We start from the raw sequence: 26,425 nt of genomic DNA on the forward strand, positions 1-26,425 counted from the left end.
TCATCTCTTCACAGCAGTTTACTTAAGACATACTCCACTAAGGTGGAGTATGCATTTCAATCCACATTCAAGAGAACCCTGCTGCTAGGACAGCGTCCTATGAACCTTTATGGTCATCACCAATGTAATTTTTTTTTCTGGGATGCAGTAGTCTAGTCAGGGCAACAGAATCATGGAGGGTTCAATTTAACATATATGTATTCTCCTGAGCCTTGAATAGAGCTGTGGGACATCGTCACTTTTCAAGCTGGTTTTTATTGTCTGCTGAGATATTACGAAAATGAGAGGCATTTTTTTTTTGTTTAAACACCACGGTTAAGGGCCGAAAGCTACATCTTAATGCACTTGAAAGAAGTGACCATCTCCTCATGTTTGCTGTGGTAAAAACTGCATTTCATTGCCTTAACACTGAGATGAAACTACGTGTAGTACATTGCCATGTTGCTGCTGCATCCTCAATTTTCACACATTCTTGAGGAATTCGAAAACACACTTCAAGGTTGCTTTCCATCGTCTGTGACAACACAGTGGCCTAGATCAATTTAGTGTCAAATTTATGTAGAGCAGATTGAAAAGAATATGAGTGAACCACTTGTGCACAGCTCCACATGCACCATGAGAAAGGATGAAGGCAATGTGTAGTATAATGTACAAGGGATCTTAGGAGCATGGAAACTTAGAAAATACAGTTGCTGACTGATTTTCCAGACACTGAGAGAACTACAGAAATGCCGAAATAATTAGGCAGCCCAAAAGGAGTTAAAAAAAAAGATTAAGTCCATTTTTCGTTGAAAACAAAAAACTCGTTTACGAATTTTCGTCTAGGGTTGTTACTTCGGGCAATTATCTCCTTACAATTTCTTGATAGTCATGGTTATCTGGATGCATTGTGTTCCCCCAAAGTATATTGTGCAGCCCAAAATGGATTGCATATCACTGTGCAGTGCTTTAAAGTGCAGATGTCAAGTGTGACTGCATTATGATGATGGCAGCTTAGGCCGTGTGACGTGAATTCAACCCTTACAGCCAGTAAGCTAGAAGGCAAACTTCATATGTGCTAACAGTAGTTGCTGGCTGGTCGCCTGTGGACCCAAGTGATGGTTTAATGGCCATCAGTACAGCTCATGTGCAGGCTCACTGATGGCACAAATGCCCAGTGTTAGAAACATGGTGAGCTTCTCGTGAGGGTTAGCCATCCACCATCATGCAGGCCGGCGGCAAATGGCTAAACTGACTAGACTGCTAGAGCTAATCAATGCTGTTTCGTTGGGAGTCAGTGACTGAAAGTTATTGGTAGAGGCTCAGTCAATGAAGACCTCTTTACATTGGCTAAACAGCGCTTGTAAAAATGAGAAATCATTATGTCAATGTGGAAGGCAGAAACTTTGTTCAAGCCTATCGAATGGTGGCCGGAAAATTGAGCGGGACACCCCATAAAAAGCTGTAAGTGCCGTTATACACAATTTCATGAAGTAACTCGTGAAGCAGTGGGGAAGTATGAATAATAGTGCAGGTCTGAACAATTGGCTAGAGAGTGTACGTGAGCCTACCTATGTTCAATACAAAGCTATCTAAAGCAGCAGACTTACATTATTGACTCGACTGACTTTGGCTTGATGAAGATGGCGATGGGTTCGAGGCCAGCCACTTGAAGCCTTTTGATTGCATTACCACTTACATCCAGAATGCAATGCTTTCCCTAAGAGAACACAGAAAGAAAAATTAACTTGGAAGGCTTGACATGAAGCATAACATGTGGTACAAACACAAAAGCAAACACCACATCAATATAAGAAGTCAGCTCTGCCAACAGGCCATGTAAGTATAGAAGGCAAATAGTGCAAACGAAGTACAACTGGTTCGTTTAGGGTAGCAAAATGTGCATTTAAGCACAATAAAATGAAGGTTAGCAAAAATGAAAACTGGTTCACAGACATGAAACAAAAGAAAAACGTTTTGATGCTATAGTACAGGTTTCTTTATTTAAATCACCTGCAGTGGATAGAGGCACATATTGGAATTACGAAACTGCAGCTAGCTAGTCAGTGCTGAAGGCTTGCTCATTTATCAGAAATCCTGAGACTAGCACCAGCTTCAAGATACTATATGCCCTCAATGTGTGTTGTGCCTACTACAGTGGCATCACCCACATTACCTTCTCAAAATGACATCATTATTCACTGAGGGGCAGAAACGTGTGGCACACCACTGGTACATTTCAAGGGTTCGAGAGCTTTAAGCTAGTGCTTAGTCTCAAAATCCTTATTAAATGGACATGCCTCAACTACTGACTGACGTCAACCTTGCAAGTGCATCACATGCTGTAAAATAATTAAGCCTTAAGCACTTCTCTTGCATACTTTTGTTATTTATAAATGCACACATCATTAACAATGCCACAGATAATGTTCGCCTAAAACAAAAGGCCATATTTAAAGACATCTGCATGGCCAGAAAAATGGAACATCGGGTAAACGCTTTCACCCGGGACTTACAGTTCGCAGCCTGCAAATCAAAGAGGGGACACAATTGCACTAATGGTGGTGCTTCTGCAGCACTTCACAGGCTAACATACACCTGTCCAAGCAGTTCTGTGCACTGTGCTTAAGGTTGCTGAAAGCATTCCTTACAGTTCATTTCAATGTTCTCAATCGTAAGTTCTTGGCCAATGGGAGTGTTGTCCATAAAAAATGGAAAAGTCATTGCATCATCACTAAACATTCACAGGTTTTGGGCTGCAGTGTAAATTTTTAATGCGAATGTTTCACCTTCAGCTCCCAAGTTCTCTGCAGAGGAAGTGAAGTGCACATAATTTCATGTTTGATCGTATTGCTCCACATTACTGCTCTTAATTTATTCATTAAGAAAAAAAAAGTACATATATGCATAGCTTACCTTTTATATTCATGCAAAAATAAAAGGTGGAAAGCTTGTTCTCAAGCAGAGGTTTTCCCTCAAAACAAAGGTAAATTAGTATACATTCCTCTTGAAGTAAATTGTACGAGGAATGCAAACCATAAAGAATTTGCAAAATGTGGAAAGAACGACTGCCTGAATAAGCAGCTTCTCTTCGGTGATATAAGCATGAACTGGCAGGCTGAGCACAGCTGGGGCTTAGGAGTTAATGGGGTAAAGGTATGCATAGCATGCGCACCTTCTCAGCCACTTCCCGAACAGAGGCAACGCTGGTGCCGTAGAGGTTGTCATTGTACTGGCCAGCCTCGATGAAGAGGTGGTTCTGGATGTCTCGTTCCATCTGTTCCCTTGAAGCCACAAAGTGGTAGTCACGTCCGTCCACCTCGTAGTCACGCTTTGGTCGGGTTGTGTCTGCAAACACAGCACATCCAAAGCACATCTGTACATCCGACACAGCTCGAATGTAGGCTATGCAAGCAGTACCACTACAGGCCATGGCAGTCCCACTAGTGCAGCAGAAAAGATGAAACTTGAAGTCATAAAAGCCTAAAGGTATTCACACAATATACTTTTCTACTTGCTCCCTACTAATTTGTTAGCATTTGGCTGCCGATGTCTTGGACTTGGCACTAGGCAGGTGCTCAAAAAAGTGAGTTGTGAAGCTAAGCGAAGCTTTCATTGGCTATTCCCACCAGTTTGAGTGGACGGCTGTATGTCTGCGTAAACTGAGCAGATCCTGCAGACATTTTAATCAAAGGTGGCTTGGTGGGCGATCCCGATATGAGTGCACGATGTGCGTCTTGCATAAGCTTTAATGTGGACTGTAACATGGGCCAATCATGGAGGCAGGGCGCTGTCACAGAACACCACATGTTTCATAGGATTAGCCAACACGGCAAACCAACGAGTGTTCCAAGCAGCGCATCTCAGCAGGTCTACACGAAAGCAGTAGCTTGACCCTGAAAATCATCCTGCAGTGCTTTCTGGCCAATTTTTCTGGGCAGTAGAGCAAAGTAAGGCAGAAAATTTTTTTCACACTTTGTGGAAATGGAGTACAGTAAACTGACAGCACAGATGCAAGCAAGCAAACCCAGGATCCTGTAATTTTTCCTGAGAACTTCGATAGGCCTTTGCACAGCCGTAACCATGAAGGCCGAATAAAAAGCTCGTGCTATACTGAACCTGAGGAAAGATATACATACGTGGAACACAGGAGCCAAATTTTTCCGGGTACTCCGATATCAAGTCATCGTTGATTCTGTCTTTTAAGGGTCCCAGGATTATTATGGGCCGTGTGTAGGAAACTGGCAAAGCAAACAATTACAGATAGTCTTAGTCATGAGAAAAAAAAAAGACAAAAAAAGAAAGAGAAAATGGGTGACGAGGGCATCACAGTTGAACCATGTGAGTGAAACAAAAGATACAAACAGTATCTTGAATAACAACGACAAAGGTTCACAAAGAACATGAATTAGTCAAAAGTTGATTATGCAATATTCAGCAATGGATAATTACTAAGCACAATGGCCCATAAAATAAACGAAGATAGATCCACAAATGAGATGAACTTGCATTAACAGCAAAAGCTTAACAATAGTCTGCAACTCTGCAACCTTACATGCAGTGTTTCCAAATAGAAATGAAAATATCTGCTAGTCGAGACTCGAAAATGCTCTAAATGTCACAATACTAGCACATAAAATCCATCAGAAACCTGTTAACTATAGACAACAATCAAAATCCCATTCAAAACATGTTTTATGGCATCTACATAGAACACATGAGAAAGAAAGGTTTCACTGGGAAAAAGTTTTTTTTTAGTCCCATAATGGGATAAAATATATAAATTATCAATATTAATATGATTTTTTTGTGTGTGTGACGGTGAAGTGCAGAAACGTTGAGAAATTTGAAAAAAAAAAAAGAAGAAAAGAAATGCTTCCCTGAACTACAATCATTGGCTGGAGATAAGGTTGAACTACCGAGTAGCGATTAAAATTGCAGAAATATGTCCTCTGTCTGATCTTAGTATGGTCATGCATCCTCTGTGTGTATTCATTTGCTAGCACGGCTGGGACTCGGGTCAGTGCCATCTCTGACCCCTTAGACCTTCATCGTGCCTATCTGATGAACAATGTGCTTGGACAGCGTGCAACTGAAGTAACATTTATTGTTTTTTTCAGAGACTAGACCGCACAGTGAAGATAGCATTTGTCATCTCAGTGGAGGTTCTGTTGTTTAACTTAGACTTAATCCCACTCAGCTGGCTGAAAACATGTTCAACACCCGTGTTGGACCACAGCAGCACCAATACTGATAAAGCGAAATTGGCCAACTGAATTTCTTTACGTATTTCACCGCAGCCATTTCATGAGGGAGAATCCCCAAGGCCCATCTGCAAAAATGACGAAGAGCGAAATTCTATGCCTGTGATGTGTTCAGTGTCTTCTTTGTGGTTGCGTCCTTGCACTAAATCATGTCACTAGGTAAGCACCAACTAGACCAGCAACATGTCCTTCTACGTAGGGTTTGTTTTGCCAAGTAAGGAAATTACAATGAAAGGTATCTCTTTACTCACTTTCTTGCTGTACCACTGCCTCATAAGAAAGAACAGGCTCATCGATTCCTCCTGCAGATGATGAGAAAAAAAAAAAAAGAAAGCATGTTCTATATCAATATTCATCAAAAGACTGTAAAGCTTCACAGACACCCTTTATGTGTCTCAAAAATTGCTTAAATGTGACTGCTCTAGGAGGCAGGGGTCTCCTGTACAAACCAAGTGATAGCATAAGATTATTTGAGGATGTGCCGAAAGACAAGGCTATATGCTTACGGTGATGCTTACAGAGGCTGAAACAACAAAAGCAACAAAAGAAATTTGCAGATGTTCTTGCATAACAGGTCAGACAAAGATGTGACCACAATTTAATAAGCGCGGATTGACAAAGTGCTCGATTCCTTTTCATTACCAAATAAAACAGCATCTTTATACACTTCTGTTTTTGTTTCTCTGAATGAGCCATATTCAGAGCTGTTCCAAGGCTACTGATGCACGCCTTACATGAACCAAAATGGAATATACAGCAGCGAGAACCTGAATGTGGCAAACCAGTTCAGCAGAAATCCACAAGGTAGAAGGAGAAAAGCTGTCATCCACCCAAACAGTCGCATAAAGGTACAAATAAAACGCATAAAGGTTTCTCAGAAAGTAAGATTTGAGGTTGAAGAAAAATTTGTCCTGGTCCAAGGTTTGAACCAGGGAGCAACGTCTTGCCGTGATGGTCACTCTGCCATCTGAGCTGACAAGGAGGCCGGCAAATTGCAGGGCGAGGCTGAATTAATTGACAACTCAAAGCGGAGGAACACTGAATATGGCAAATCAGTTGAAGAGAGAACCTGGGTCCCTCCTTATTTCATAAACAGCAATACTGCGAGAAATTCACAGCCCATTTTGTTCTGTTCAAATAGGCTCACTGGAAGTTTTTCAAAAGCTAACAATGGATATAAAGCTGTGCTGTGGTGACACACACACAGACACACACACACACGCACGCGCACACGCGCGCACACACACACACACACACACACACACACACACACACACACACACACACACACACACACACACACACACACACACACAGACAGAGAGAGAGAGAGAACGAAATTGATCTACCACATGGCTTTTACCTGTGCCACGAGAGTACTCCCTGTGTCTCACGAGTTTGCAAAGGTTAAGAGCCACAGCAGAAAAATCGCAGGCCAACTTCAGCGGAAGCCAGACAAAGGTGAAGTGCACGAAGCAGGACACAAGCTGACAGCCGAAGTGCACAACCACGCTTATTACAAAAAATCAACAAATGCAATCACTACAGGCTCAAGTAATAAAAGAACATAAAGCTAGCTTTCACGTGTAGAAATGTCTGGTACTTACTTGTGCTGCTCGCCTCGCTATCACTTGCGTAGGATGTGTTTGCTGTGTCTGTGAGTTGAAATATGGCAGTGTGAGCACAGCATGCACACGACACCCTCGAAAGCAGCCAAATCAATACAATGGTTAGTAAGAATAAGATAAATATTTCCTATACCAATCCAACATAAAAACCAGCATTGCAGAAGCAACAGAGGGAATTGTACAGTCAGGGATTTTGAAAGAGCTCAAGCAGAATAAGAGTCAACCGCTTGATTGCAAAATTTCAAACAAATGAAGAACCCCACACCGGGCTACTTCAAACATTTCTATTATACATCAGTAGTTACAAAATTCCAGTCAGTGAGTGTTTTACCACAACAATTTTTCAAGAAAGCTTTGTAATAGCGAAGGGAAGCAATGAAATGTTGCAAAGTGATGGTGCAAGAAGGTGAGCTACCTTCCCCACAGCAGAGACTCTCTCCCACTGCCTTGAATAGCATCTGCAAGCAATATTCCTCCCGTGCCTTCTTCTACATTGTACCCGACAGCCAGCCTACATCTCTCCTACATCTTTTTCCTTCCTTGCATCTTTCCTGCATAGCACATTTTCGGTAGTAATTTTGTGCTCTGTGTTTTCATGGAATGGCTGTATTCTGTGCACTGCTGCAGTGCATTTGTGCGCTTGCAGGTAGTGGTATGTGTGACAATATCCGGCGAGAGTTGCGAAATCATCTTTGCTGGCAAGGAGCCTGGTGGACGTGTGAATGAGTATGTACAGAATTTCACTAGAATATTCAGCTGCCTTCATGGTGTATGCACGCATATAATATTTTGCACACATGGTTGTCTTTATGTGGTCTATCCATGGGGATTGCTTTATTCCAATGCTGTAACCTGGTGTGGGGGTCTTCGATAATTATATGATGAAGTACCCAATGAGCAGCTACGATGAGGAATGCAGCATATCAATCAATGTGCAATGATGAAAAAAAAAATGAATCTCTTAAAAAAATATCAAGAAGTGCTAAAATTTGGCATTTGCCTCGAAAATTCCAAGACATTTGTGTAGTTGGGGAGCCGCAATACTTTACCAGAAATAAATTCACTCCTATGCATAGAAAACATATCAAAACATTTGCACACAGCTGACCATGTTAAGCTAGAGTTGAGCATACTGCCTTAACACAGAAAGCATGCTATGTTACTAAAATAAAATTCATTGCAGTGAAACAATGAAAGATATTAAAGTGTTAGATTAACTGCTACATACAAAGCTAGGAGAGCAAGCAGTGTTCACACAACAACAAAACATTAGAGAGCTAGTAGCAAGAACAGGCAAACAAAATTTGCCTTGTGCCCTTACCTTTGGTTGGGGACCCCTCCCCTGGAAAGAAGGGTGAAATAAAGATACAACATGTAAAATACACACTGACAGCCAATCTAGGAGCATGTAAAGGGTTCAGTGAATCTGCTTGAGGTATGAACATAACATATGAAAACTAAAATGCAAGTAAGTTGACTACAAACATTTGGTTAGCAAAAAACAGGCAAGGGAACTGCACTTGAATAGACTGTGTTAGTGATGAAAAATAGGCAAAAAGAAGTAAGTTCTTTTTAGCTTAGAAAATTGCTCCTATGGAGCAATCTTCTAAAGTATATATATATTGCATTCATATACATGGCTGAAGAAAGCCTCTATGAAAAAAATATTCACAGTTGATACTAGCACAAAGGATGGGGACACCACTGCCCTCACTGTCACCCTCAACTCACATTTGATGACATTCCAGTACAAGATTGCGTACTTGTATCTTCATATTGTACAATTAAAAAGAATGCTATCACAGAAATTTTCAGCATTTTCTATCATTAAAGCAGGTCTTACACTAAGTTTGAAATCTTGCTGAATATGCAAGACATTTTTCACAATGTGTTGCACTATGCCATTAACCACTGTTAATTGTATTCTTTGACTTGACAGTGTAGTATATGAAATAATCAACGTCTTGGGATTTCATGTCCCGAAACCACGATCCGATCACGCATGCCGCAGTGCGGGACTCTGGATTAATTTTGATTACCTGGGGTTTTCTAATGCGCACACAATGCATGGTACACGAGCATTTTTGCTCTTCGCCTCCACTGGAATGTGGGCGCCATAATTGGGATCGAACTGGCGACCTCAAGCTCAGCACTGCAGCACCGTAGCCACTGAGGCACTGTGGCGAGTAACAGTGCAAGATGAAGACTGCCCTCGACTATTGTAGGCACTGAGCTTGAATAAAGCACTCAATAATTCCTGCAACAATGGTTTGCTTGAGAAATGTGCCCCAACTCCAGTAGCATGGCGCAGATTGCCTGGTTGCTAAATTTTGCCCTCAGAAATTACTGAGCAGCATTAATAATGTGCAGTGACCAGTTAAGTTCAGGAGGAGTACTGCACTCTTGTTTCAAGATTTGAGGTGAAACCTTGAGAAGTAGAATGTTTCAGAACATAGTTACGAGGAGGAAGAGGGAGTGGTGATGCCTGAACTTGGAAAGAAAAGTAACTCCATACTTTACGCTTTAATCTATAAGTATGCTTCCCAAGATACCCATGATACACCAGTGATGCAGCATAGAGAAACTGTGACAACCCTAACAGGGGGAAAGAATAAATAAATAATAATAAAAGAATCTGAACTCACTTTCAACATCACTTCCGTCTTCCGTGCTGTTGTCTTTGCTTTTCATAAAGGGGAACTTCCTTGAAAATGAGAAATTCTTCTTTTTCCTTTCTAGCGTGCCCTATAAGGTGCAAATGATGCGAAGTTTTTTTATTATTTTATTTTTTTCCCCAGCAAAACATGACTGCTGAAGGCAGCACAAAATTCAAAAGTTGCCCCACAGGCTGCCATTGAGGGGCCATTTGAGTACAGTACTCGAATACTTGCCTTGCCATCGCTATAGCTGCTCTTTCCTTGAAACTTGACCGACTTAAGCCTTGCACGTTCTCTCCTCTCCACTCTGCAAATAGAATAAAAAAATGAGTTTTAAAACATGCATTGTGAAAAGTAATCACTACAGCAAAGTACACTCATACAATCAAGAATATGAAAGTAGTGTGGAGTACTTAATGACAACTTCTATAATAGAATCGTTTTTCCTTTCACTGCTACTCAAGCTGATGATGTGTTGGTTACATTAAACATTTTGCTGTGGCATGGAGATGTGTTATTTCTTTGATTTACTGCAAGCTTTAACAATTCTGTTGCCATTTTTAACTGTTTCATATGGTATTCTCTTTTCTGTAAAGCAGCACACATACATAAAAATTTGTTACTGCAAGGAAATTGACATGCATTGCCTTCCTTTGCATGCATCCTTTTCCATGTGTCTATATGTTAGCTGCATTGCAAAGCTCCGCAGCCCAAGGTAAAAAAAATATCTTGTTCATAGACTCACTTTTGCATTTATATATGTAAAAAAAAAAGTGAATGCCGTAGGCACATTGACAGCCACAGCAGGATTTAGTCACACTGCAAGGGAGGTAGGAATATAGCATGTGTGAATTTTTTGGGGAGCTGTGGAGATTTCCAAGGGAGCCAAATTAAGAAAGAGCTGGTAAACATACATTATAATTTTTGCCTAAAACACGTAAACAGCATTCGACAAAGCCAGACAGGTAAGAAAAGGCACAAAGCTTAAAAAAAAAAAAACAGCTTCACAGTGTAATTCAGTATGACATGAGTGAAGATAGCACAATTAGGCCTCAACATCAAATTATGTTTGAATAAATACCTCGCCCTCTCCCCCCCCCCCCCTATATGAAGAAAGAAAGAAAGAGCGAAACAATGCATAGTACACTGCATTGTTAATCACGTCGCATTGTAATGAAAGGAGACTGGGATAAATGTCAAGCGCCAGCAACAATACTGTTTCGCATGTTCAATCATGACAACGGCCATCAATTCTGCTTCTCTGATGGAGAACAATGCGCCTACACGCTAATACCGTGAACATTCAACAGGCAAACTTTGCCTTCAACTGTGGCTTCACGGTAACACAGTTCATATTGCCGTGAAGCAGCACATGCAGGTAAAAACTACGTATAAGCCGCAACCCTTTTTATTGCGATAGCAACTATACGGACACTCCAGGCGCATTTTTGTTGTCGCCGTCGCTGTGCGTCATATGCTTCATGTTCAAGTGAAAGCCCGTGAGGGAAGCCGACGACCATCGCTCAATCTGGTGCGCGCGAAGGAGAAAGTGAGCAAACGCCCTGGCGTCTACCGCGCGAAATGCCGTGGGGGAAGGGGGGGGGGGGGAGCGGCGTCGTGCTCTGCAGCAACCGCGCATTTCGTGAACGGGCGCAAGGGGAACTGACGATCGCGGCTCAATCTCGCGCGCCATATATGGAGGAACGGAGGGAGGCAGTGCGGGAAGGAGAGGGGGGGCGCTTCGACTCCGCCAACAAGTGCGTACTTTGCACGGTCGCGCACGCCATATCTTGATAGAGATCTGCAGACACATCATACCATTGTGCGCACTGTGTTTTCGCCGCTCTTGCGTTGAAGCAAACTTACGAAGGTCACTCCTCTCGCTGATGCTGCCGCGCTTGCTGAAATGAGCGTTCTGACAGCGAGTGTCCACCCTCATCGAGTGTGATGTGTCATGTTTGCTCCTGCGCGCTGACACCACGCTTGTTAATTCAGTTAGTAAGCGAATATTTCCAAGTTTGTACGGCCAATGAAATTGCTGTCCTTACGTGTATAGCTGTATACTAATTTGCTATCGCAATCGACGATTCGGCTTTCGGGCGGAACTGCGAGTATTTTATTTACCGATTGATCGGTGATGATACGCGTGAAAACAAGCCGGATATAGCTAGTACACTATACGCCACCGTGATAACGCAGTTTACGTGGTCATCAAATGCTATTACGCAGCGTGCAACTTCGGACAACAAGCTGAGGTATTACACAATGCTGAGTAACGAGTTATGGTAACTAGCGCTTAATGGCAAGCTAGCACGTCTTGCAGAGGAGCAGCACTTTAGAGACACGTGGTTGCAAGTTACTTGTGGCATGGCACACATGCCAGATTATACTGCACAAGACCTGTCAGCTCGTGCGCGAGCACAGAATGACATTTGCTGACAGCAAAGAGCGCCAGTGTAGCTGGAACAGAAAAGTTAACTGTCCATGAATCACTGCAGGTTTGTTTCCGTCCTAAAATGTGTCTTTCGTTGGCAGACCACAGCACAGTGAGGTATATCCATCAGAACATCTTGTTCAATAAGCTACACACTTACCATAAACCATATGAACATGATGATAGGCTGAATATATGTAGCAGATGCCGCGCAAATGAAAGAAAGCCTACCTAACATACTATCAGCGAAAGTAATTAGCGCTGAAAAAAAAAACCAAATTTCCTTGAAATATGGTCTCGAAACTCCAACGTTAATAAAAACATGCTGCTATGTTCCTCTGGCAGGAAAATAGAAGCCATTCACACATCTTATTCTCTTGCCATAGCAAGTCAGTTAAACCTCGTGAAACAACTAGCTAGTTTAATAAGCGAATAAAAAAAAAATGTTCTTCACGTACCTGCGTTTGCTAGGAATGATGCCGATGAAGTCTTCATGGCCATCTGGGAGAATCTTGCGCGCTTGCCACCACTCGTCGTCGCTTGCGTTGATGACGTGCAAGATGTCACCGAAACGGAACGGCAGACCTCGGCTGGGGAGCCCACTGTCGCGAGATGGCTCGTAGTCGAATAGGGCTCTGCGTCAAAGAAACCCGTGCGAATGACGCGGTGATGCGCGCAAACAGCGATTTCATTTGCCTTCTTTCTTGCTTACAGTGGGCACATTAACATGCGCGAGCATCCTGCGTCCAGTTGGAACATCGACGGCTCACAAGCGACAATGGCACCAGCTGATAACAGCCGCTCGATTAATTTCAAGCTACATTACAAAGTTGAACAGGAGAACAGTGGGTGATGCGCAATATGCAGCATCCGCAAGTGCGATTCTCCGCACACCTCGTCGAACCTAAAAATGATGGCGGAACCCTTCGAGGCTAGGACAGCCAATAAGGCGCCAGCATGCGGACTGAAGCCGCCATCACCATCGCCCTCTCTCCCTCTCATCGCCCAAGCTTTCGAAACGTCTCTGAGCTTCAACGGTGCTGCCAGGGTCCTTCAATACTTTATGAAACGTATTGAAGGTCACTGGTGCTACTAATGGGAGCGTGGACACCTTGTTTGGAGCAGCTAACATGCGCAGGAAAGTCTGCTCACTGAATTTCACATATCGGCTATTCGTATTTATTGAATGCCCGACTAATGGAGTAGGAATACAGAAAAGATTGAAAAGTAAGTGAAAGTAACACACATACACACACACACACCTTAATAAAGATCGGGCCCCTCAGTTAACCCCCTTGCTTTTGGTATATATATATATAGCTACGCTTCCTATGGCTACAGTGAAGGTACACCACAGAGAACGCTCGTTTAGGTAACACGTATCGCGGCAAGCGTCCCCCCCCCCCACACACACACACATACACACACTTCGGGCGGCGCAGGTGCACTAACCTGCAATACACTCATGCAGCAGCGTGCCGCCGCCAAGATGCTCTGCAGGAAAGCTACCCTCTGTTCCGCTGCCGAACGTGTAGTCGCACTCGCCGGAAGAGTTACGTCTTCGACGGTTTGCGCCGCCCAATACAAGACTGCAGTCAAGACACCGCCGGCACGGCGCGGGAATTCCTCCCGCACACGACGACTTCTAACCTCAGACCTGCCTGGCGCCACATGGTTTCGGAGTAGCGCAAGGTAATCGAGTTACGAGTGCCTCACAACTGCGCGGGGAAAAAGTTTCCTTGCGCGCCTAATTAAGTCATGTTTGTGGTGCAGATGAGGCACCTCGCATACTGTGCGAGCGCAGTTGGCGCCGGCCCGAACACGAGGAACCGCGCCGTGACCGGAGGCGCAGTCTAACGCAGAACTACCATGGTATTACGCCAATTAAAGGGCCGTCGGCGTTCGAGCATAAAATGGCAATCGAACGACAGAGCGTCTCTTCCAGCAATTTAGGCACACCGTCATGACGGCCTCCGAAAAGAGCGCCCCCTTCATGGATACGACAAACAGGCAGCTTTCGTAACCTTATCGTAGAGGGGGTTCGCAGACTGGCGTGCACAGATGCGAGCGATTGCAGAGTGGGCGACGAGTAGCATGCGCGTGAAGTACAACGGTCGCGGCGCGGATTCCTGCACACGTTATAACATCTGAAGAAGGTACAGATTCCGTGCGCACTCAAGAAACGCAAATCGTGGGTAAAATTCGTACCTGACGTAAAGCGACCGCTTCTGAGAAGTCCTTAGGCTGCCCGTTGTGTTCAGCATCTGCTCCCTCAAGTCGTGGATTTTGGCTTCAAATCTGTTGTACTCTGCAGAGAAAAAGAAGAAAAGCAATAGAGGACAGTAAGACTACCGTTAACGGCAAATTCAACAGCATGGAAAGCTCCCATTTCCGGTCGAGTATAGAATACTCGTCTGAAAGGTGAGTATACAAATTTGAATGCGGTAGTAGAATGTGCACGATGACGTAACGCACCGAAACACGGGATTTGTAGATTGACAATCTCGATCAATGTCTTTATAACGTGTATCTCACTATTCCATCTTAAAATCGAGGCAAAGGTTCTGTCACTGGAAAACAAGTCACGACGTTCGGGGGAGGCAGCTGGTACCAAAAATTATCCGCAACCACGAGAGGGGCAGCAACGATAAATTTTCTTGCGTTAGTTCAACAGATATGACCCCACTGTGACCTGTTATAAGCCGACGAGCAAAACGCCTGCAATTCAGAAGGTAAGAGATGATGTGCTTTATCGTGCAGTGGCTACAAATGTTCGCCACACGGCAGCCTGTTGGAAAAAAAAATTGGGTTAGCTGACGGTGCTTCACGTCGCGGACCGCACTGTGGGCTATCACGGGCGGTGGAGGTTGGCGGACAATGATCACCCAGCACTTGTTAACATGCACTGAGATATACCAGCACACAACGGGACTTTCTGCATTCAGCCCTCATCAGTATGCAGCCATCGCCACCGGAATTCGATCGTAATGAAACTGCGTATAGACTCGGTTCCGCGGCCTCGTCCCAGCTGCGAATGCGCCTCTAGGGAAAGTAAGCCGATGAAACGCCGGCGAAACGGGTAAAAAAGACGACGCGTTACGCTTCCGCGTTGTCCACTGCCCGTGCGACGCTGCCATGACCCGGCCTCAGACTCTGTGTTTGACGACTGCGACGTGTCTAGCCATTGGCTGATCTGCGATGCCACAGACTGTACCTTCCAAGTAACCACGGGCAATGAATGTAGTTTATCTCTTTCATTTCATTTTGGCAGACGGCGAAGCGGTGATTCATGCAAAAGGGACATCTGATTTGGGCATTACAGAATATCAATTCTTATTTTTGCGCCGATATGAAGTACATCGGGGCAAGCTCTTGCAGACCTACTTAGCAAGTGACGTCCGAAACTCGTGCTCCTTTCAGTCATAATCGTTGCTCGAGCAACGATTACTCAATGGTTCCTTTTCAACATTTGACCACACGTGGCATGCTGCAGCTAAACGACATGCTGCGCGCAGAGAAGGGAGGCAATAAGCGGATAACCGCCGAAAACTGAAACCGCAGTGCTGAACCGGAACCAAGCGGCACGAAAAAGAGGCAGAATTGAGCTTATTTTCAACAAAAAAGTAAAGTGAGTCATTCCCTCACTCCGGGACGAAACCCGCACAGGAAATATATATATATATATATATATATATATATATATATATATATATATATATTTTGTGTCTTTTTTTTTTGTTCCATAGTTCGACTACATGTGCTCTGATTCCATCCACGAGTTGGTTGCGTGCGCTTAAGGATCTGAATCTCAGGAGCAAAAAATGAATCCGTATTTGCGGGCTGCTTTCGTGCAGGATTGCAGCGCTAGTACCGCGCGCGTTTTCATCCTCGTTTGCGGCACAGATAATCAGCCGAGGTGGCTGTGATACGCCATGGCGATCAGCCGCAGGGAAAGGCTGCGGGATATATGTTCGCCGGGTGCGGCCACATATAATGATCGGGGAGGGCAGCGATCTGCAAGAACACCAGGCGGTCAAAACTAATCCGCGACAGTGACTCTCATTATATATGGCCAGGAGCTGCACCGGAACGCTAAACCACATAAGTCAATTAGTAGCATGCAGCGCTTGCCGGGTGTCACGCGGTTCGGTAATTAAGGAACTTGCTTTGCCGGTTAAATGAACTCGCCAGAGGCTCCGGAAAGGCTTACAAAGCACGGCCGGGTTACAAACCATGCATCTGATGGGCAGGTGCATTTTCTAGGCGATGCGTAAAAACGAACACGTCGGCGAAACAACGGGCGAGTGTGTACGCTAGATAGTATACAATAGCTGCATGCAGTAGCTGAGCTTGCGCTTAACACTGTTGCGTGCCAATTCATGCAGCGTGAGGCGAAGCGTAACGCATTAAAATTTCCTGAAGATTTAAGTCTCACCTATTAAGTGTCACACAATGGCGTCACCAGCTTCTGCTGGTGCGGAAATAGGGCTATGTCATCGCGCGACGGGGTTCTAATGAGTACATGACCATCATAACGCAAGGACGCTGACTCAGGAACCAAGAAACCAACCTAAAATGCAGGTACGCCGCGCAGAAAGTCAAGAGCGCACGCAGCAAGGAGGCTTAGCTTCACGCGCGCGCAAGAAAGGTCAATAAGCGAAACTTGGCAACGCGAGAAATATAGGCAAGCTCCAGCTTTGCCGTTGTTTCCACATGCACCTCAGAAGGTGACACAGGACTATTATTCGCAACGAGCGCCTCCACGTAGTTCGGCAGACAAGGATGAACCACGTGACTGAGTCGAAATTATACGCAACAGTCTCCGCGAGGATCTGCGCTGTTGAGCGCGGGCTTTGTCTTCTGTCTTCGCATAGTGCTATAGGAGGAAAATTGAACGAATATATATATATATATATATATATATATATATATATATATATATATATATATATATATATATATATGTTTGTGTGTTTGTGTGTGTGTGTGTGTGTGTGTGTGTGTGTGTGTGTGTAAAGAAGTTTCGTGTTTTACGTGCCGAAACCACAACCTGATTATGAGGCACGCTGTAGTGGGGGCTTCGGATTAATTTTTATCACCCGAGGTTGTCTAATGTGCACCAACCAATGGACGGTACACGAGCGTAATGTGGTCGCCGCGGCCGGGAACGAACCTGCGACCTCGAGATCAGCCGCGCAACGCCATTATAGTTATAGTGTACTAATTATAGCCACATGGGTATACCGCGGCGGGTCGACAAAGTGACGAGATAAACGTGCGTGATCCTGGAAGGCGAAGCTTCATCGAGACAGGTGCGGCAGGAAGGGATCGAGGTTGAGTGCGAAGGCGGCACAGTGCTCCATTCGACGGGCGCTTTTCGTAACGCGGCGAAGGCAAACATCTGCCGTATGTATACATAGACAGGCACTTAATTCCTCTTGGACGAAGAACTCCGAGCAGAGGGACAATGGTGACGAAGGGAACAATCCATTACTAATTTCCCAGCTACTAATCATTCTAGCGGGAGCACGTTTTCTTTCTTTTATTTTTTTTTTCTCTCACCGTGCTGTATAGGTATACACCAGGCTATGCCCAGCTTTAAAAACCGGCAGAACCTACATCTATAGTTAGCAGACGTTATCGGTACAGCGTACAACAGAACGCAAATCAGCTAGAGTGCAAAACCAGCTACGCCTACTAGTTTGGGCCGTGCAGTTCACAGTGCCGCTGGCGTATTATTTTCTTGGGCACACACGCGTCGCCTTGCCGTCGTCCGCCAGGAGAAAATCCCTCCGTTCTAGGCACCAAATTAAATTAAATTATTGGATGCTGACGTCCCGGAACAGTAAGGCCGGTGACGAGGGGACGCCGTAGTCGAGGGACCGGATTAATTTCGACCATCCGGGGTGGTTCTTTAAGGAGCGGCCAACATGCACGGAACACGAGCGTTTTCGCACTCTGCTTTCATCGGAATGCAGCCGTTGCGGCCGGGTACCGAACCCGCTACATCGTGCTCAGTACACAAACAGAAGGACGTTTGAAGCATTTCGATGCTTCGTTCAGAACAGTCCATGTGAAGCGGAAACACGGCTTGCCGGAAGTCGAATCCGCCCGTTGCATTGACGCCTCATCTACACATGTAAAAATAATGTACACCCTTAAACGCGGGAAATACTAGGTCAATCTATATTTCACATCCTTACAACCAAAAGGGTGTAAGGACGTGAGTTATAGATCGATTTACCCCTTCATTCACTTTTAGGGGCGGAAATCATTTAACAGTGTACAACAGCTGTACGTGTCCGGGACAGTATACACAGAGCGCGGCGTGCTGCCGTTGCGCGGGCAGCCGTCGCTTGGAGACGGGGTTTGTGTTGAAAAACTGAGCGCATTATTAGCGCTGACAGCATGCATGCACTAACGGCGCGAAACGAGGAGGCGAGGCGTGAACAGCCCGACTAACCGCCACGACAGGCAGTCAACAAAAATACGGGACAAGACGGCGTCGCGGCGAACGCGTCATTAGGCCAACTGGTACGCCCACAAAACAACGATGGGACTGTTGATACATGTTCGAATTTTAAGGGACACCAAAGATGATCACTGAACGCTGGTTAGACTATCGCAGTAAAGCATTCTTAAAATTGGCATGGCAGGGTCGATTATTACTTTAAAAAAAAACAAGAAACGGAAAACATGATGACCAAACTTTCGTTTACTGAGTTACGAAACTTCCGTTTACGAAACTCAGCGCCCCCCAAAAAAAAAAGAGATTTTCGACTTGCCAAAATGGGCCATTCGCCGATAGGGCTATACACAGATCAACACAAAAGAGGCCCAGAAGGCAGTACACCGAACCAAGAAATGAAAATGATCAAGGAGACGAGCACCTGCCTGGTGCTTATTGAATGAGCACATTAACTTGTTTACTTTTTTTCTTTTTGCATGGTATTCGTGTTATTATTGAGTAGCTTTTTCACTTAAAATGCAATTATCTCAAAACAATGCTTCTTTCTCAACATTTGTTTTATTTATCTCAACAGCCGCAAGTACTAACGACAAAACCTTTCCTCAGTATTTAGTAAGAAAACTGGGATATTTAACGTAGTAGAATTATTGCTTCACCGGACATTTACTGGTTAGAAATGCCGAATAATTGGGTACAACCAGTTAAAAAAGAAGAAAGAAATAAGCATGATCATGTTAGGTTAGCATTCTACTACAGTAAAAATAAGAAATAATTCTGAACATACCGACACAATTATAGTCACGGTTACGCCTGCCGTTACTGAAAAAAAAATGGGTCAATAATGTCGCCTAAAATACGTGGCAGGTACAGGGCTTACCCTGTCAACCTTAACCAACAGACTATTAGCAAGAGCCGAGTAAACGACGTCAAAATCCATGACGTCACGGCGACCAGGCACGTGCGGGAAATATAGGGTGGCGTCGCTTCATGTCCTTCGTTCTTGCGTATTCTCTGCAGCCCATCAAGCCTCCTCACGGGGCAAGAGCTTGCAAATTTCGCGCTTTTATTAACACAGCTCGACTTCATATATTTTTCCGTGTGCAGTCCCGTCAACGACCGACGGTCCCATCCAAGAAGCCCAGAGTGCACGTGCTACTGGAGGGAAAGAGTAGGGATAGTAAACGGAGTAACGTGGAGTGCGCCGCAGACTGCGTAAACAAGCCTCCTTCATTTTCTCCTTCAGCTGCTCAAGCGGTGGCAGACGATCGTGCAGTCGGCGTAAAAAGCTTACGGAGCGCGGGATCTGACTTAAAAGCTGCTAGCAATTCGGACTTCCAGCCTGTATACGACAATATATACGAGCAATTAACGTATAACAGTGTGGCGCGGTCGCGCTAGCGGTCACAAACTTCTCGAAAGTTCAACGCTTTCTCACATCTCGCGGTCCGTAATCTTTTAACGTCGACCGCTCCCAGAAGTCAACCACTCTGCTGTTCCCGCATCAGCTGTGTAGCAACTGCTAAGATGCATGTAAACCTGCCTAGCGTTCCTGTTCGCTAGGGAATGTATCAACAGCACTTTCATTACAGTATAACGCTACCGAAACGAATAGCGCGAGCCCACTAGCTGCATAGTTAGGAGACGCCGAAAATCGCAAGATGTTCGTGCTCACATTTTGAGCTTAAGACGTAACTATAGAGGTTATACTCACACCTATCACGATAACTCTACCCTTCTAAATGTTATACTGACGCACGCAACGACTCCCCTAAAGTCACGTGCATTCGCTGTTCGGACCCGGCCAAACGTATCAATGCAGCTTTCTTCACAGACGGTACTTGCTAACGACGCCTTCTTTACTAAATCTAACTTAACGATCCGGAAGCTCCCTTACGCATTCAAGAAAGGGCCGTCTTCAAAACCTCGTCGCAACCAAGCACTTCCGTATTCTTCTCCGTCTGGCCTTTCAGCAAAGGAGTATTAAATCACTCAAGAGGGATCCATTCCTCCCAGCACAAAAGCGACCCAATCTATCGCGAGAGCGCTGCTCTACATTCAGCCTTAGAATTGAACTGGCGCGGCCCCTTTCAATGATAAATCGAACCTGTCATGATGTGAGTAAACACAGTTTCTTACTGATTCCTAATCTTCCATCCTGAACGGAAGCTAAGCGTCGTTCTGCCTTTTAACGGCCTCACTCAATCCGCCATTCGAACGCTAACACCTGAAGCAGCAACATCACGTGACAGCTGGACGACACGTCGAGCTCTTGTTTACGTATATAGCGACTCCCTTTTCGCGTTAATTGACGTTAACCTAGTTAACGGCTCGGTAGACACATGCCTTGGAAGGGTTCACCGTCACCCGTCCGACGACCCCCAGTGGCGAGAGTAGTTCAATTCAATGGCCGCCGCTGCTGAATAGGGAAGACACATAGGGAACTTCCATGGGGGGTGGAGGGAGGCGGGGCTGGTTTTGTAAAACGTCCTGAGAACAAATTGGTGCCGAAGACGTTACGTATTTTTTTTATATCTCCGATTAAAATTAAATTCAGGGCTTTTTTTCTTACCTGCCAAAATCACGATCTGATAATGAGTCACGCCGTGTATAGTGGGGGCTAAATTAATTTTGACCACCTGGGCTTGTATAATGTGCACCAAATGCGCGTCACATGGGCGTTTTTGCATTCGATCGACCTCTATCGGACTGCCCGGGGTCGAACCCACGACCTCGCACTAAGCGGCGTGCGGAGGCAGCGAGTGAAATGGAACAAGTATGAATAGTTTCCTGCGCGCATACGGTCTTCAGTGAGAATGACAACATGAAAAGCAACGGGAAAATCGATAACACCTGCTTTGTCAGAAATGTGTTGCGATAGCAAAGTTCCGGACAGGCAAAGAAAAAAAAAAGAACAAGGACACTCACTTAATAGCGAGTTACAAGCGTCAGGAAAAAAAAAATAAAACCTTGTAGAGAAACATGACGCTATTGACTCAAGGGGAGTATGGCAGAGGAAGCGACAGCACAGCGGGTCACTGCTATGCGTGACCTCGTCGATTTTATAACGATCAGTCATCGACCGCACAAGCCTTGCAAGTCTTCTCGCGAAAAAGCGACGTTCTCCGTGTTCGCAATAAAGGGGGAACAGGGAACCGTTCGCACAAGAATCTCGGAAGCACGCGACGTGCTGGCATTCTACTCCAGAACTGGAATGCTGCCTGCCATTCTTATCCTTCCATACGATGATTGCTAGTAGTAGGAGTAATTGGTCGGTTATTTTAATAACATAAAAAAAATGTAAGCTAGTATGATTAATGCTGACCGCACTGCAGCTGTCCAACTACATCTACTGTCACCTGAACGTCAGCAGTGTGAAAGTGGATGTATCCGAAAGGATGATGCGCAAGGCGTATAAGCAAGCGCTCGGACTCCAACCCGCAACGGCTACTTTTCGCCTCGAGGAGATCGGGGTGTACAACAACGCACGGGAAATTATAGAGGCGCACCTGGTAAACCAGAAGTAAATGCTACAACGCACAGCAGCGGGACACTGCGTCTTGAGATGTCTTGGATATTCCTTACGAAAGACCAGCGCACTGACAAAAATAACAACACGAATACAGGAAACTATGCACGTCTCACCAATTCCCAGAAACATGCACCCGAACTTCCACAACAGGCGGCGACGTGTCCGAGCGCAGGCGCTTGCGACGAAGTATGAGAACCACCCCGATGTCTTGTACGTAGACGCGATCAGCACCGCAAGAAGCACTGCATTTGTCACCAGCGTAGTCGACAATCACGGGACCAAAATAAATGCGTCGTCGGTTCCCAGACCGAGCACTGCAGAGACAGAGGAACTAGCGATAGCATTAGCTATCACGACGATACCGCACTGCAGGAGTGCGTCATAGTTCTGAAGGACTATCAGACGGCATGCAGAAATTTTCTCAGGGCCAAGATTTCCAGGGCCGCACATCGCGTTCTGATTGGGGCGCACCAGCTCCCGCCATACATACAAGTCGTGTGGACTCCGGGGCATGAGTCCTTACGCGGCAATCAGCGGGCACACGGCTACGCCCAAGCGCATGCACATCGGGAGCCGCGAGAGGGTCACGCCGAGAAGTTACACCCCGAGCCCATGCAGTTAACCTACACGCGCACATTCTACAACACTCTCGCACTTCACGAAGAACACTACCGCCGCCTCATAATGCTCTGACGCGAGAGGAAGCCGTCAAATAGCAAAAACTCCAAACAAACACATAACCTCACTTGAGTCTCTACCACGTTATACATCCTGCGCTATATTCCTATAAATGCCCACACTGCGATCAATGGAAAACGCTTTACCACATGGTATGGGCTTGCGCACGGACACTACAGCTCGCACCCATAACACAGCCCACAACACGGCAATGGGAGGCTGCGCTGTCCAGCTAAGACTTCACAGACCAACAAACCTGGTCAACCGAGCGAGAATGGCAGCTAAGGCCACTGGACTCCTGGACTAAGGGGACCACCCATTGCATAGCGAAAGAGTTACCTAGGCTCGCGTGCTCTTTTCTATAAAGTTTACTCTCTCTGTCTCTCTCAACAGTGTGGCTATACGGTTGAAGGGGAGGGGCGGAAACTGACAGGGAGAGAAGGTAGAAAGAGAGAACAGATGCAGAAGAGGAAAATTGTATACCTCCTGAAATTACGCGAAAGAAATCAGGAATTGGAAAAAAAGAAAAAAAGAAAGAAAAGGCGATAGTAAACAACTAACCACGTGATACAGAAAGCGTTACGAATGATTCACTAGCAAGCACAGGCGATAGCAATGAAAGCACACGTGAAGTTTGTTGGTATGCTGACGTCAAGAAAAACGAGCTAGATGCCTAGACGTAATACTGGGGGGAACAGTCCCCTCAGCAAGTGCGATCACGAAATCTCTTAGTGACCCGAGAAATCCGGAGCACTTCGAGCTTAAGGAGCACCTTGCGAAAAAGCAGAAAAACAATATCGGTGAAGGAGGAAAGCACGCTCTCTCCGAGCAATTTGCTACAGCGCTGCTTCCTTCCTCTGTCGGCAGAGAAAGTGAGGGCGGAGGAAGGAAGCAGCGGCATCGCAGACGAGGCGCGGTGCTCCCTTTCCCGCGCGCGACAAAGGGAGCCCCCCGACACACCGCCGAGGGTTCCGCGCGCGACTGCGAAGCCATGGTCTGTGCGCTGTCAGCGGCGCGTGGCTTTCAAGTCTGACTCAGCGCGGCGCCACGGGAGGAGAATGCAAACGACGGGTGCACGAAGGCGAGGAGGTGAGTGACAATCTGGCTCACCGCACAGGGTGCGTGGCGCGGGCATTTGAGCCTCACGCGCGACCACGGGACGACGCTCGCCGGATGGTTTCCAGGGCTACGCTATAGATGCACACATGCAACGCAGGCGACGGCGGACGAGAAGCGCGGCTTTCCCGGGGATCGCGACGGCAGAACGTGAGCGAAGACGGCGGCGGTCGACGAACGCAATAGGTGGTCGTGGGCGGCCAGGCCGGAACCAAGAAGCTCTCGCTGGGCATAACACGGTCCGCGGGGGCCTCAGGGAGAACACGGTGCCGGGGCGGATGTAACACGGCCGAGCATGGCAACACGCGCCACGCTCTCAGAGATCGTCCACAGGATCACGCGCGCACACACGCACACGCACGCACACGGTGACGCGCGCACTTGTGAATGAGACCGGGCGAACTCGAACGCCGGCGTCCGGAACTTCGATGCGAACCGCGCGCTCGTCGGAGCCACCGGTAGCCGGCCGGCCGGCTTGATGGGCTGTGCCGCGTGTCTGGAGCGTCGTCGGTCGGGACCCTGGAGGCGAGTACGAGGAGTGGGTGCGCCGGGCCCGAGTCGAGGGTCCCGCGCGGATCGATGGGCGCATGCGTTGTCGGTGGCAGGGGCGGACGCCGCGCGCTGCGACGGAGGGGAACGCTGGCCCGGCGAACGCGCTCGCACGCGCCGCCGGTGGAACATGCCGCCGCCCACTGCCCCTGCCTCCTGGCGTCAAGCCGCCTCGTTCAAAGATTCATGGGAAAGAGGAATTAGGCGTCCCGGGCACTGTCTGCTGTGCAACACTGGCGCCACACGGCACGGCATGCGCGTGAACGAGGGGGAAATCATAACGGTGCAGATACACCGAGTCAAGGTGGAAGACGCCGCGACGTCGCTGTAACTAACGGGCGAATAAAACGCGCCAACAAAACGCGCCAACAAAACGGCGTAGAGAAACGATCAGAGTCAATTAGCACGGAAGTACGTCACTCCGCGGTCCGATAGCGCCCCTATTTCGCCCGCTATCGAGTCGCTCGATCCGAGAGGAGGGGGCGAGCATCGATTCCCCCGCTTCCTTTTCCGCGACACTGCCACCATTGCTTCTTCCAGGAGATGTACCTCGCAGAGGTGCTTTTCATGAGCATCGAACGGTGGCGCACAGAGCGACGCGAATGGTCTCATGCTCGGGCGACCGCGTTCAGACGCAAAGAAAGATTGGCTCAGCGCTCCCTCGCCAGCCCCCTCCATGCAAACGGGGGGACACGAATCGCGTTGTCCACAAGAACCCCATGCTCTCCTGGTATAACTTATTGCAAAAAACACAACGGTGTGTTAACAGAATCGCTTCGAGTAAACTGCTTCATTTACAAAGACTGTCAGTCGCCTTTGGAATACGACCTGAACGGTCCGGGAAGTCTAACTACAGAAACTATCATATCGATCAACCAAGAAATGAAAGTAATGCTACAAACCTTGATTCTACATTCGCCGTGAATGTACAGGTTGGTAGAGGGCACTGAACTTTTAGGGGAAACACCACAGCTGCATACAAGCCTGTCTGCATTCATCTCCCCCTCCCTGTTATACGGAGGAGTGGGCGATATGAAGCTTAATGAAGACATGCATGTAGAAACATAAATCTCCGGGTTTTAATACGAATTGAAGTGCCTTGAGCGCTCAAATACTAATGGAGATGTTCCCCCGGAAACCCGACGACCCTGTACAACGCAGCTGTGTTGCAAGAGCGTATATAGATGGTACTGCATGAAAAATGTGCGCGCATAAACGTACCATCAAGAACCCTTCAGAAGCCTTCAAGAGCCCGCATCAAATAGCTGTGTGTTGCGTAAGTGGATTTGGTAAGACCGTACTTTGTAAATCACTACGAGTAAATGTTAACCGCGGACACTTGTCACTTGAGTCGCCGCTGTCTTGGTTCGCACGCTCGGCGCTTTTGAGAAAAGCGACGTTTTGCAACATCTTGGTATACGCGGGTGTCATTCGGCGACCACAGGTGCTTTAGAATCTACCATGCGATCAGAATTAACGACACCAATACGCTCGACATGGCCGTCCGTGTCATGTTCAAGCCATGTCTCATTCCTGGAAATAACTGTAACGTAATACATGAATCACTCACCCCGTCGCAGCTTCTGTCCCGAAATTCTGGGCAGCAGCTTCGTCAAGCATATGCGTACATATATAGCTATGCCGCGAGAGCGAATAACTGCCGAGATGACGCTGCACGGAGCTTCTCGTACTTCCGCATACGCACGCACGTGCAACGCACGTCGACACGCGATGCATTGTAGAAAAAAAAGTGAAACACTACTCATTCCTGACAGCACAATGAAGCACACCGATGGAATGTCATGCTTGACCTTCCGCTGGCAAGGGACAATTGCTGAGACGCACACTCGACTTTCAAAACATTTGGACTTTCACGGGTGCAGCTGTTGAGCGCAAGTTAAAAATATGTCCGGCGGAAGGAGACACAGGAAAATAACAAACCAGCTGCAGGCTATAGTCATGTTGTTCCAAGTACCGCGACCAGCTTGCGAGTTCCCGCAGAGCCTACCGATTTCGCCGTCTGCAGAAACACGCGGTTATTAAAGGCCAACTGCAGCAATATGCTGGACCGCGTAAAGTCTAGCTTCACGCAGTGCAGATATTGAGCGGCCTCGGTGCAAAA

The 26,425-nt window shown here is 46.5% G+C and overlaps 1 protein-coding gene across 11 annotated transcripts in view; it reads right to left on the reverse strand.

Annotated features, from left to right (window-relative positions):
* dlg1 (MAGUK family member discs large 1) overlaps window positions 1-26,425 on the reverse strand; it is a 717,696-nt gene that overhangs the window by 6,398 nt on the left and 684,873 nt on the right. For all 11 annotated transcript variants that reach the window (XM_075681544.1, XM_075681545.1, XM_075681543.1 and 8 more), the window contains 10 exons: window positions 14,171-14,270; window positions 12,421-12,597; window positions 9,763-9,835; window positions 9,517-9,616; window positions 8,193-8,213; window positions 6,851-6,898; window positions 5,495-5,545; window positions 4,119-4,220; window positions 3,155-3,327; window positions 1,590-1,699 (listed from right to left, as the gene is read on the reverse strand). In XM_075681544.1, coding sequence (XP_075537659.1) covers window positions 1,590-1,699; window positions 3,155-3,327; window positions 4,119-4,220; window positions 5,495-5,545; window positions 6,851-6,898; window positions 8,193-8,213; window positions 9,517-9,616; window positions 9,763-9,835; window positions 12,421-12,597; window positions 14,171-14,270 — 955 coding nt within the window. The remainder of the gene's footprint in view (window positions 1-1,589; window positions 1,700-3,154; window positions 3,328-4,118; window positions 4,221-5,494; window positions 5,546-6,850; window positions 6,899-8,192; window positions 8,214-9,516; window positions 9,617-9,762; window positions 9,836-12,420; window positions 12,598-14,170; window positions 14,271-26,425) is intronic.

The sequence above is a fragment of the Dermacentor variabilis genome, chromosome 2 (genome assembly GCF_050947875.1).
Source record: "Dermacentor variabilis isolate Ectoservices chromosome 2, ASM5094787v1, whole genome shotgun sequence".
In the NCBI taxonomy this organism is placed as follows: Eukaryota; Metazoa; Arthropoda; class Arachnida; order Ixodida; family Ixodidae; genus Dermacentor; species Dermacentor variabilis.